Source organism: Montipora capricornis, unplaced genomic scaffold, assembly GCF_036669925.1.
Source record: "Montipora capricornis isolate CH-2021 unplaced genomic scaffold, ASM3666992v2 scaffold_432, whole genome shotgun sequence".
Taxonomy (NCBI): Eukaryota; Metazoa; Cnidaria; class Anthozoa; order Scleractinia; family Acroporidae; genus Montipora; species Montipora capricornis.
Genome location: NW_027180165.1, coordinates 87,723 through 99,843, shown reverse-complemented (window position 1 = coordinate 99,843; position 12,121 = coordinate 87,723). Strand labels below are relative to the sequence as shown.

Here is a 12,121-nt window from a genome sequence, read left to right as displayed (position 1 = left end):
ATATATCTGGTCTTCTCGAGACAGAGGCGAGAGATGGTTTCATGTAGACTGGTACACCTAAAATGTTTCGTTGTAAACATGGCGGCTCACGAGTGAAGTTGTCTCTACCAATACAATATGTGGCCCTTGGTCCGCGAGAAAAAGGGGTAATCTTAAATATCTTACCTGAATCAAAACCTCACGAGCTGAAATTTTCCCTGAAGATAGAGTTTTCGTTCCTTGCGATAATATTAAATTGGCAAGTTTCAAAAACTGCAATATTTTTTTTATAATTCGAAAAAAGGTGAACGTAATCACGAGCCCTTCTTCCGCGAATTTGGTCCTTGGTCCGCGAATCATGTAAGCAGCCCCAAAAAAATACCTGTGAATCCCGATAATTTCTGTACGAACATGAAAATTATTAATTCTTTATTATCCTTTATATATCTCAGCTACAGTCGTATTGGATGTTGTTGTGAGTATAAAATCTGCTTTTATTTTCAGTTGCGTGACCGTCTCCCATCACAACCTCCATTAAGACCGTACAGGTATTCGAGACATACAAAAGAAGGTAAGCCGTTCGTAAACATGTATAAAGAAGATTTTTAAAATATTCAGTTAAAGAAAAGACATTTTTTCATTTATCGAAGGTTTTCTTTATCTGCTTTGCGAGATTTAAGTTCTCTGGGGTCATGAGTAGTATAAGTCACAGACCAAGGGTCCCTATGCGAAAATTGTTGATATTTTTCAAGAGTCGATAAGACTCTGCAGAAAATTCGTTCCCGACCGCAGAAATTAGTTTATCTATAAATCTGTTCTGCAAAAAGACACGTGTTCCCGTTGCGTTTTATCTTTACACAAGCCAAGTAAACATGACCATGTAAGCTACGGAGCCGCAAAAGTAGACTTCCTAGAAAGACAAACACTCCCGTCACCAAACTTGAATTCCGCACAATCACCGATAGCAGGAATTTTGGTATCGCATCATTTTCGGAAAAGTCGCGGACCAAGGGCCACATTCTGTACAGTTTGGCCAAGTTTTGAAAGCTAAAAACTGGACCAGTAGGACTGGGTTAGTACCTGTGAACCCCTTGCCGGTTCGGTGTAGATGAGGCCTGACATCGTGCGATTATGCCAAGTCACGTGTAAAGTGATGGAAAGAACCCATAATTAGACTCGCTTTGAAGAGGAGGAAGACATGAACATAGATATATCCCATGATGCACTCTTGCAACGGTGTTACTGGGAAGATGGCGGCGTCACGACGGTAAGTTGTAACGTGAATTATTTACAGCCTTAGTTTCGTTTCTGTGGAATGAGGCCAGCTGTAATTAACCTTTTGCTAAAAAAGGATGAAATGTTCTTTTTTAGCAGTAAACGTCTGTTTACGTTTCGTATACGGTTCAACGTGGCAGGCAAATCACAAAAATTCAGTGTGTCCACCAAAATGCACCCTGTGAGATGTTAATATAAGATCCCCTACTTATTCATTTTTCTTGAACACGTATTCTTGGATGGAGATGGGGTTACATTCGGAAAGCATCATATTTTTGACGGTTGTTAATTGCCACTTCCAAATTTCACGATAACTTTCTTGGGTCTCCGAAAGATAACAAACAGATACATGTAGCACAGAGCCCGCTATTTGTTTATCGTTGAATAACAAAAGATCCTATTGCTATATTTTTCCTTCTTCAAAATTTCACGTGGTAGTCCTGTGTGACCTGAATTTTGTAATTGCTTCTTGATCTTCCTTGTAACCAGACTATTAACTATTAAAAACCAACGAACGAAAATGATATGTAAAATGAATCATATATTGAACTGCGGATGAGAAATCAAGTAAAGCTATAATCGTTGCAGCTACATGTATGAAGACATTTTCAGCAATAAGCCTTTTGCAACAAACTATCACATGGTACAAAATCCGCCATGCTGGAGGGCAAGATCATTATTATTTCCCCACTGGGGCATTAAAACAAAGAGACCTGAACAAGTCAAGCTTGACTTGCCTTTGTTTTAATGTCCCAGTGGGGGAATAATAATGAGCTTGCCCTCCAGCATGGTGGATTTTGTACCATGTGATCGTTAGTTGCAAAAGACCTGTTGCATAGAGAAGCCTGAAAAATTCAGGACTTCAACGGGGTTTGAACACATGACCTCGCGATACAAGTGCGACGCTCTAACCAACTGAGCTGTGAAGTCACTGATGCTGTGAGCTGGTAATTGGTAGGTTCAAATGTCCCGTGATGAATGAATCAACGAACAAAATAATATATGAAATGAATCATATACTGAACTTGCAGGAGCTTCGAGCTTCTAAAAAGAGAGTGAATGCTTTTGACCAGCATGTAAACATTAAGATCATTGCCCAGACTGGATAATCCTGAATAGTATGATTTTTCCCTGTTTTGCACTCGGGCCGTAATTTTGAAACTGACAAATCATTCTATAAACAAAATCCAGGCTGCTGCCTAAGAAAATTTTAAAGAGGCCCTCAGAGCTAAACGCTGAGAACTTAGGAGCCCAACATATGAAGTGAAAGGTGTTGCTGTGAAAAATTAAGGAGCCCAGAGCTATTCTTTGGGAGCCCCAGGCTACCGGGCTGCTGTTAGGCAACAGCCTTGAAAATTAATTGAAAACACACACATGCGTACAGAAAAGTTTGAAGTCAGATTATCTGCTTGTACCAATATTATTATTTTACAAGCAAGTTACTGTCTGTTATCCACTTGCAGTTGCAGTTCACTTTTTTTTTGTTTTTTGCCACGACACCACTTAAGCGTAGAGTTATAAGTATGACTGGACTATCATAATAAATTTGTTGATAAGATTTGTTTGTAGAATTAAATTTTATCATCTTCAGGAGAAAAAGTAAATGGGATGTGCCTTCTACTGGTGTTGACAGCACTGCTGCAGGCAATGGCAGTAGTTTGTCAGCTACAGATGCAGCCAAAGAACGAGCAGCAAAATTAAATGCTATGCTGGCAGCACAAGGAAAACTTGCCAAAGGCACTCATCCTCCTGCTGTGGTATGAGTACACACTGTAATTTTGTAATCATCTTACTGTACTTAAAAGGAACTCAATTTTTAATAATAATTTAGGGGCTCCAAGCAATAAGGTCATAAGTGACTTTTTGAGTGTTTCTTTTTTCAATTTTGTTAGAGAGAAGCTGAATTTTTTCATCACAAAAAATTTATTTACTTTTTTGGCTGGTTGGCTGGTAATTGGGAATACAGTGTAGGAGAATCATTGTGCTCCATATGTCCTGTTGTTGGTTATACATGTATGAGTTATATTCCTGTTGTTGGTTATATTGTTGGTTAGTTCACATTTTACATGTACCTACTTGTAACGAACATTTAATGATCTACAGAGAATCATTGTATTGACAGTCATATAGTACAGCCTGTATATATAATTATATATATAAGTAGACAGGAAATCGACTTGTCTGCATAGAGTGCTCGATATCGTTAGATAGAGCAGAAATAAATGATTTGGTTGAAAAGTTAAAACAAGACTAGATGTTGCATCTCGACAACGCTGTTTCGTGAGTTGCCTCACTCCTGATGAGTGAGGCAACTCACGAAACAGCGTTGTCGAGATGCAACATCTAGTCTTGTTTTAACTTTTCAACCAAATCATTTAATTATATATATATATACATGTAAAGTATGAAACTTGATTTTCGTAAAACAGTGCTCAATACATACAGTGTACATGTAGAAGTAGAGCAAAGTATATGTGGAAGAAAAAAAACAAATAAACTACAAGCTCATCCCTACAAGCCTGTTTTGTGGTCGCTCTGAGTATAAATCCCCTGATGAGTGGGCGACCACGACACATGCTTGTAGGGATGAACTTGTAGTTTATTTGTTTTTTTTCTTCCACATATATCTACATGTACAGTGCAGCTCAGAGATAAGCGAACCAAAATATACGCAAAAAACGCGCATACGCAAAACGCGTAAAGCGTCAAAAAAAACGCGGATGCGCGTCAACACATACGCAAAAAGGCTCATTAGTATTTATGAGCTTTCCTTTTGTCTTTATTTTGTCGCCTTGTCTTTGTTTTTTCTCAATCGTTTCCGATGTGGTGAATGTGAAAATAATTTGCGTGTTCGCTGGTCGGTGCATCACTAAAAGAGCAAAAAATCTCACCAGTGCAAAGTCCTTCTGGCTAGATATTTGTGTTTTAAAGCCCAAAAAAAAAATGATCAAGCTTACTTTTGGAGAAATATAAACCTATCGACAGACGACACACAAGAACCTTTTTGACATCAAAATTTACATGAAAGCGTTGAGAGCGATAATACAGTATCAAAACAAACTTCGTACCCGTGCATCCGTTTAGTCGTAAACTAAAAACACAACTCTTTAGCAAAGGGGTCATCGTTAGCAGTTTTGAACAGAAATTCATCGTAAGGCTGAGAATGTTGCAGCTTGAGTTGTTTTGTTGTAAATGCAGCAGCAAAGAATGAGTTTTTGGCGTGGATTTTCAGCGCGACAGTGAAGTAACACACGGTTGCCGACACGTGACAACACGATTTTAATTCGTGTAATATCCACATCTTCAGCTCTGCTGGGAATGATTTTCTGATTTCAACGGGTACAGTGCTTTCACTTCAGACGCAAAATTTTTCTTCGAAGGCTCATTGGATGCGCTGATCACATTTATTTGGTATTTCTGTAAGGAAAAGTATTCGGTTAAATTTGGGCATGCGCCGGCGGGAGCTAGGCCATCGTGATGTGATTCGGGGCATAATTCGCTGATTCAAACGGTGACATGCTCTCAGTTCAAAGAAAATATTTTAAAAAAACTTTCTATGACATGCCGTTCGCATTTATTTGATTTTTCTGCATGGAAAAATTGGACTTTTTTGCACGCGTCGGTAAAAGGTTATCGTGAAATGACTGTAACGTGTCACGGCAAACACTGACAAAAATCATGGCTTCAGTTTTTCGGGGCATAATTTGCTGATTTAATTTCGCTTGTCTTTCGAGACCTTTGTTGCATTTAAAGGATATTAAACTTCGAAATAATGCCCTGTGGATGTTTTCATCGGCGGCATTAGCGGATCGAAATTGATTCGTAATCAAAGCGACATACATGCAAATGCAAATTTCGACTTGTCGGCAGTCACGCAATTTATTCTTTTGTCTTCGTAAACAAAAACAGGAAAAGCAAACTTAGGGCCGATTTACAAGATACGATTTTGTCGCATGCGACAAGCTCACGACAGGCCTACAACATGGACTTACGATTGTCGCAGCGTTTTAAAACATGTTTTAAAATGCTACGACATTTTTTCTGACGTACCCAACAATCGCAAATCATGTCGTGGGCCTGTCGTAAGCCGTTGTCGCATGCGACAAAGTCGTACCGTGTAAATCGGCCCTTACGGCTATGAATAACAAAGGCACAAACGCGTATACGATACGCAATTTTAGACGCGTCAAAAAAAACGCGTATACGCGTATTGCATGCGTTTATTTTGCGTCTGCGTTGTTCGCTTATCTCCGAGCGGGACTGTACGTGTATATATATGTTGCAGGTCATTTTGTTCCTTAGCTTAATTTGCAACCAAACTAGGTCATTTTGTTTCAACCTACAATACTCTTCACAATTGTTGGAACACCCATCCCCGTTTCCCCCTTCCTGCAGAGTTGATTTCCACAACTACTTGTAGTCGCCCGAAAAATTCTCACACAACATTGAATTTGGGGGAGGGGATGTGGTATAAGCTGCGATCTTGTAACACAATGATTCTGGACCATTCGCTAAGTGTTCCAACTAAATATGTCTAGTATTGTAGGTTATTATGAACTGTCTAAAAACGGGTTTCTCCTTTTTTGGGCGATGTAATTAAAAAATGGGGCCTGGATTTTTAGGTGGAATAAAAAAGAAAACACCTTTTTCCACCTTTCCCTTGCCTTCCGTTCTTCGTCCACTTACCCTCTCTCCCTCTCCTTCCCCCTTACTGTCCTTGCTTACTACCAACGGACTGTGCCTCATACCTTGAACTTTCACAACATTCCATGCCGCTCCAAGGATTGAAACCCTTGCACCATAGGATGTCCGAGATTACTCCTCCTCTGTATTAACCGCTAAGCCATCGAATCAGCAACTGAAGTCGTTAAGCTATTTCCAAGCCTTCACGACAACCACCATTTTGCACATGCGTAAATGATATAAAGTGAGACTTAAACAAATTAAAAGTCAAATATTGTACGAAGTTTATTTATGTCGCTATGCAAAGTACACCAGGAACAAGGCATCATTTCTCATTTCTAGTCATGATAACAAACCGATTTTTGCCGCAAACACAGCGTTCCCTCTGAAAAAAAGATGGTGGCATGGGCAAATAGAACAACAAAAGATAACCTTTGCAGTTTAATCAAAGAAAAGAACTCATCTCCAAACCACTGATGAAAACCACTTAGAGAAACCGCTTGTAAAAAAACACATAACCATTCACAGAACAATTGGCAAAATGCCATATGAAGTGGTTTTCGGAATCTCTCGGAGAAAAGAAATTAAAAAGCCACAAATGAGTGGACAAGTCACAGCTACAGGAAAATGGTGAATAATTTGAAAAAGTGGCAGGATGAGCCTGACATTAAAGGAGAGCGGTGTCTGACACTTGCCAACTGCAGACGGTGGACTGCAGACTAACCCTGAATCACAGTTATTGAAAGCTAACCGCTCAAAAATGGCTCCTGAGGCTCAAATACTGTTTATCAGCACTGTTTGAAATGGGTGTTTAGCTTAAATACTGCTTATCAGCGCTATTTGCAGGCAGCCAGCAGTCTGCCTTTTGCAGTTATCATACACCAGAAAGGGAAGAAGAAAAAGAAGAAGTTCGAACTTCAGGATTATGTGACTCTGAAAATTAATAAAATGGAAAAGGAAATGCCCGTTCATCCAAATGTGCTCCTTGCTCAAATTGAAGAACTTGAGTTTCAATAGATTATGAAACCCTTTTTCCTGACTTTTCATAGTTTTGTTTTTACTTGCCTTTGATTAAATATTACGAATTCAAAGTAAGCAAAAGATAGAGGATAAAACTAAGCAAATTAAAAATCAACAAGACATCATACATGTTTCAGTTCTTTTATTCCTTGGACGATAATTCAATATTGTTGCCCTCTGCCATCCTAAAGGGATTCATCAATGAACAATGTCCTAAAAAGCACTGAAAAAGAAAAGTAGAGTCGGTTATCATGCATTGTATGCCTAACCCCAATCTTAATGCTAATCATTTAAAATCAGTGCGTAGACTTACCGGTAACAACCATTGGGGTTTTATAAATACTCATGAAAATCTAAGCTGCACTAAGTTCATCCCCTTTTCTTTAGGACCAATTTACTAACCAATATAGTTTAAAATAAAATGACGTAGGTTGAAACAAAATGACCTAGTTTGGCAATTAACCTAAGGAACAAAATGACCTGCAACATACATGTACTGTATATATGGATAAGCAGACTTGAACTAAGTCAAAAACGTTAATTTGCTACTCTGAGTTTCATGCTTCTTACAAAGCAATCATCAGGCAAATTGATCACTTTTTAGCTATTGATCAAGCAACACATCATTAATTTTTATATTATATGTAATATATATATACATATATATTACATTTGCCATGTAATTAGCATGAAATTACATGGCAAATTGTTTGCGGCGCAAACCGTACAGCAGTTCAACTATATATATAGGGTATATAGGGAGTCTGTAAGTCGATTTTCTCGTGGAACAGTGCTCAATACGTTGAAGCAGAGCGGAATACAGTGTAAATATTTTAAGAGGAAAAAAGGACGCAACTACATTTCCCGACAAGTCTGTTTCGTGAATCGCTTCACTCTTCAGGGGTTTGAGAGGGGTTGAAGCGATTCACGAAACAGGCTTGTCAGGAAATGTACATGTAGTTGCGTCCTTTTTTCCTCTTAAAAAAAAAATATATATATATGTATCAGAGTAACAGAGAATCGATGTGTGGTTGTATTTTTTATGTGTAGTGTCTCTATGAATGGAAAATACAGTACAGGTGCACATGTGCCTGTTATCTTGCTAAAACAATGATAAATTGTAATATTATTAATCTTTAGGGCCATCCGTCACCAGCAGCAAAAGTGACTGCTCTCGCTCCTCCAACTCTTGAAAATGGCAGCAAAACCTTGAACCAGGATTTACTGACAGCGGAAGTGGAAATCAATGACTCTGCAGCTCGGTATGGGACTGTTCAAGTTTGATTTTTCTCTGTCTAATATTCATTATCATAACCTGAAACAAAGGAAGATCAAAATTGAAGTGGTTGAAAGAATTTCGAACCAAGAGAAAACTTGAAGCACAAGATACTGTACATGCACTTTGTTGATACATGTAAGCGACTTGTACAGAAGTGAATTTGTGGGGACAAAACATTGTCTCACGTTTCCATTTTTCCCTCCTTTTTCTTTTTGAAATTTTTGAAATGCCATGCATCAGGGCTTGAAATTGCGATTCACTTGTCGCCAATGCGGCTTCGTGGGATCGTGGGCGCACTTGAACACTGTATGCTTCTTGCCGGTTACCGTGAATTTTGCGCCCGGAAGACGAAGATTCGGCGAGAAGATAATTGAAAATTTAAATCCATCGTCATTTGTGAATGCTGAAAGCGTAGATTTAGCCATATTACCGAAGGACCTCCTCGGAACTAGCTTGATATTGATAACATACATTGTATTGATAATGAAGCTAGACATCGCACAATGAGTTTGAAATTTGCATGGAACCTTCAAAAAGCAACCTGTACCCTTAAAAGTGGGTTGGGGAACCTTTTTTTTTTGTGCTACTTAATACACTGTAATTATGACTTTCCTTGCATGCAAAGTTGGCGACCAAAATTTATGATCTTGCGACCAAATTTTCCCCATTAGTCGCCAGCTGGCACCTGAGCAAAAAAGTTAATTTCAAGCCCTGTGCATCAAATAAACTTTGAATTTTGTAAACTATAACTGTACCATGACTGCACCATGTGTGCTTATATTAATGGTGAAACGGTGATGTTGTACTATTCTCTTTGCAGCACCCTTTTATGCCGTGGTACAACACAAGATGAGGTAAAGATGATGAAACAAGTTTTCTACATAAATTTCTGTCTAATTTTGACAGTGGTGCCAAAACTGCCAAGAGAGTCAGTTATCCAGTATTAAAAGTAATTTTTCACTTTGCACAGCTAATTTGTAATTGTTCCTGTGCAGTTATTTGATATCCCTCTTTTGAAATGATTGTTTCACAGATTAATCGTTACAGTGGAGCAGCTGTGTCTACCAGAGGAAAGTTTATGACTGAAGAAGAAAAGAAAGAAGCTGAGGGAACAGGGTAGAAAAATAGTATTATTAATTCTGATCATTATTCTTTGCCTTGAATAATTCAAACAAAGCAGCTGTTCTGTCTTGATGAAGAAAATCAAAAGTTAAAGTATTAATTTGAATTCTGATTTTGTTTGTTGATCAGCCATTTCCACATTTCGTGCTGGTAGTCACCAGTAACTTGCTCGCACTAATATTACACAATCTTACATGTACATGTACATGTTGTTGAAACATCAGTATGCAACATCAACAACCATTCTTTTTGAAACAATACAGACAAATCTTCTGTCATAAAATTGCCGTACATTATGTTAACAAGTGCATTACAGATGCAGTGCCATTATTAAAGCCATTGTTATCAATTGTTGATAGTTGTCCTTGATATTTCAGGGTGAAACCATTGTATCTTTGTATACAAGGACTCACACAGGAAAAAGTTGACTGTAAGTTAACATTAATATTATTGCTGGCGAGCCTTAGCGAGGCAGCAGCCTATTCTTGATATTAGCGAAAAAAATCAAAAAGTATGTGCAGTTGATTGTGGTGTTATCATGTCTATAATCCGGGGTATTGATACCGATTATGGCGTCACATGCACGTGGAAGGGAATCTTACAGCCTCTCAGCCTTCGAGTCGAGTACTTTTCCAATGGGCCGTCATTGATCATCTTTCAACCGTACATGTACAGATTTTGAACCTCTTTTGATCACCAAGTTAAATTGTTCTTCAGTGTCTTCAACGGTTGAATGAAGAGAAAATCGGTTCTCTCTAGAGCTAGACCACAAGAAGTCGTCTTTCTTTCCTCAGAGCCATGCACGACAGCTAAAATTATTATTTTATGCAAATTAGTGGAAAAACGAGGCGTGTCATGCAATCGCACGCTCTACTACCGTATCAAAGAAAATTAAGAGACTGCTCGCAGTCTATTATCAAGTATGACAAATTTAAATTAACTGCGCTCAGCATTTCTCAAAAGGTAACTCTTTTGCTGAAAAGGGACCAGAAATTTCACAAGAACAGAAGTTTAAATTCAAAGACTGAACTGACAGGCCATTGTTTTAAAATTATCCCTTCGCTTATAAAGTAGTAACGCCTGCCACACAGGCTAAAGATACATGTATGCACACCTTCCTTCGCTCTTTTAATATTTTAATGCACATTTCCAGTACCCTCTTGCTTCAAAAATTTGCAGCTGTTTTTAAAAAAAATACCAGTCACTGCTCCCAGTTTCCACGCCAGCACTCACTTTCAAACTGAAACTCCTAGTTACTGGTACATCTGTAGTTATTTTAAGATTGGTATTGAAGACTAAAGTTCTATCAGATTGTGGCACTCTCCATGTACAGATGGATACGGCAGTGTGGTCCAGTGGTTTTGGCGCTTACCTTGAGATCCGGAGATCCCGGGTTCAAGACTCGCTCTGACCATTCATTGAATTTGATCCTGGTAGTCCCTGGTTCAACTTCCCAGCTGCACTTGTAAATAGCCAACTGGTTTGCCTCCAGCCAGTTAGGATTCTTAACATTTGTTGTTTCATTCCATCGTTTCATTGGCCCTGAAAAGCCCCTGTGGGGAGCAGGCAATTAAGTATGTATTGTATTATTGTATGAGAGGAAAAAGATTAATCCATACAATGTGCAATGGTGAAGTGGATGCTTTTAAGGATGGAAACGAGAGTTTCTTTTGGATAAATTACAATTTGTCATACAGTCTTACAAAACACAAGATTTGTTTTTCTTACATGTACTGCACAATGTAGCTTGTACTACAGTGCATGTCACATTTATTCTTAGACTAGTAATACCTAAGTGCCTATGAAGTACAAAATACATGTAATTAATGTTTGAAAGGGTTTTCAAAATAATGGCCTTTTCCGTTTTGAAACATCATTCTCTTCTTTTCAAAGGTACATGTAATTAATTTTGAGTATTTGTGTTATGCAAATAAGCAAATTCATGATTTCATCAGTGGTTCCACTGGAAGATGGATCACAAAATCAGTGTCTCTGAAAACAGCGGTATTATTCAAACTTGGCATGATAGGGTAATAACCCTTACAGTTGTAAGAAAGGTGGGAGACAGTGTATGACATGCAGTGTACATTTCTTTTTAAAACATCTTTTAACATAATTGTATGCTTAAATTAGTTATTTTTTATTTCATGGGCACTTTAGTGGCAGTGAAGCGAATCAGGGAAATTATGGCTGGAGTTGATGGGAACAGCAATCTGCAGCATGCACAACCAGTCATTACACAGCCACAAAGGATGCCTGTTCCATCTCCTATGTCTACACCTTCATTTAATCAGCCTTCAGCAATATTTGACAGACAGCCATTACCCCCAGGGGTGAGTAATCTCTTACAATGGTACTCTATATACAATGTACATGTGCAATCACTTATAAATAATTATTTTATGAGTGATAATAGAGCTACATGTAGTTCATAACTGTGTTGCTACCGGTAATTACTACATGTATGTCAAGTTAGAGCAAAAAAGCCTGTCAACACAATCATTCATAATATTGCAATGCTGATTGCCTTGAGGGAATAATTGTTGCACTGTGAAAGAACAAGTGCGTTTAGTAAATGGATGTCAGAAAAATGTGCAAAAAATTCACCACCGACAGATCTGCTTTCACACTATTCTTGTTACTGTACATTTACAATTTATGAATTCAGTTGTGGATGGTGACTTACAGTATATGTAGCCACTGCAGTATTGTTGAATTGTTGCAATTTGTTATGCATTAATTAAAACCACTGCTTGTCTCGGG

At 38.3% G+C, this 12,121-nt stretch overlaps 1 protein-coding gene across 1 annotated transcript in view; it reads left to right on the top strand.

Annotated features, from left to right (window-relative positions):
* The first annotated feature begins 1,220 nt into the window (after positions 1 to 1,220).
* LOC138035813 (KH homology domain-containing protein 4-like) overlaps positions 1,221 to 12,121 on the top strand; it is a 30,906-nt gene continuing 20,005 nt past the window's right edge. Inside the window, exons 1-7 of the mRNA XM_068882272.1 lie at positions 1,221 to 1,246; positions 2,846 to 3,011; positions 8,098 to 8,219; positions 9,057 to 9,090; positions 9,270 to 9,352; positions 9,736 to 9,788; positions 11,519 to 11,691. Coding sequence (XP_068738373.1) covers positions 1,230 to 1,246; positions 2,846 to 3,011; positions 8,098 to 8,219; positions 9,057 to 9,090; positions 9,270 to 9,352; positions 9,736 to 9,788; positions 11,519 to 11,691 — 648 coding nt within the window. The 5' untranslated portion in view covers positions 1,221 to 1,229. The remainder of the gene's footprint in view (positions 1,247 to 2,845; positions 3,012 to 8,097; positions 8,220 to 9,056; positions 9,091 to 9,269; positions 9,353 to 9,735; positions 9,789 to 11,518; positions 11,692 to 12,121) is intronic.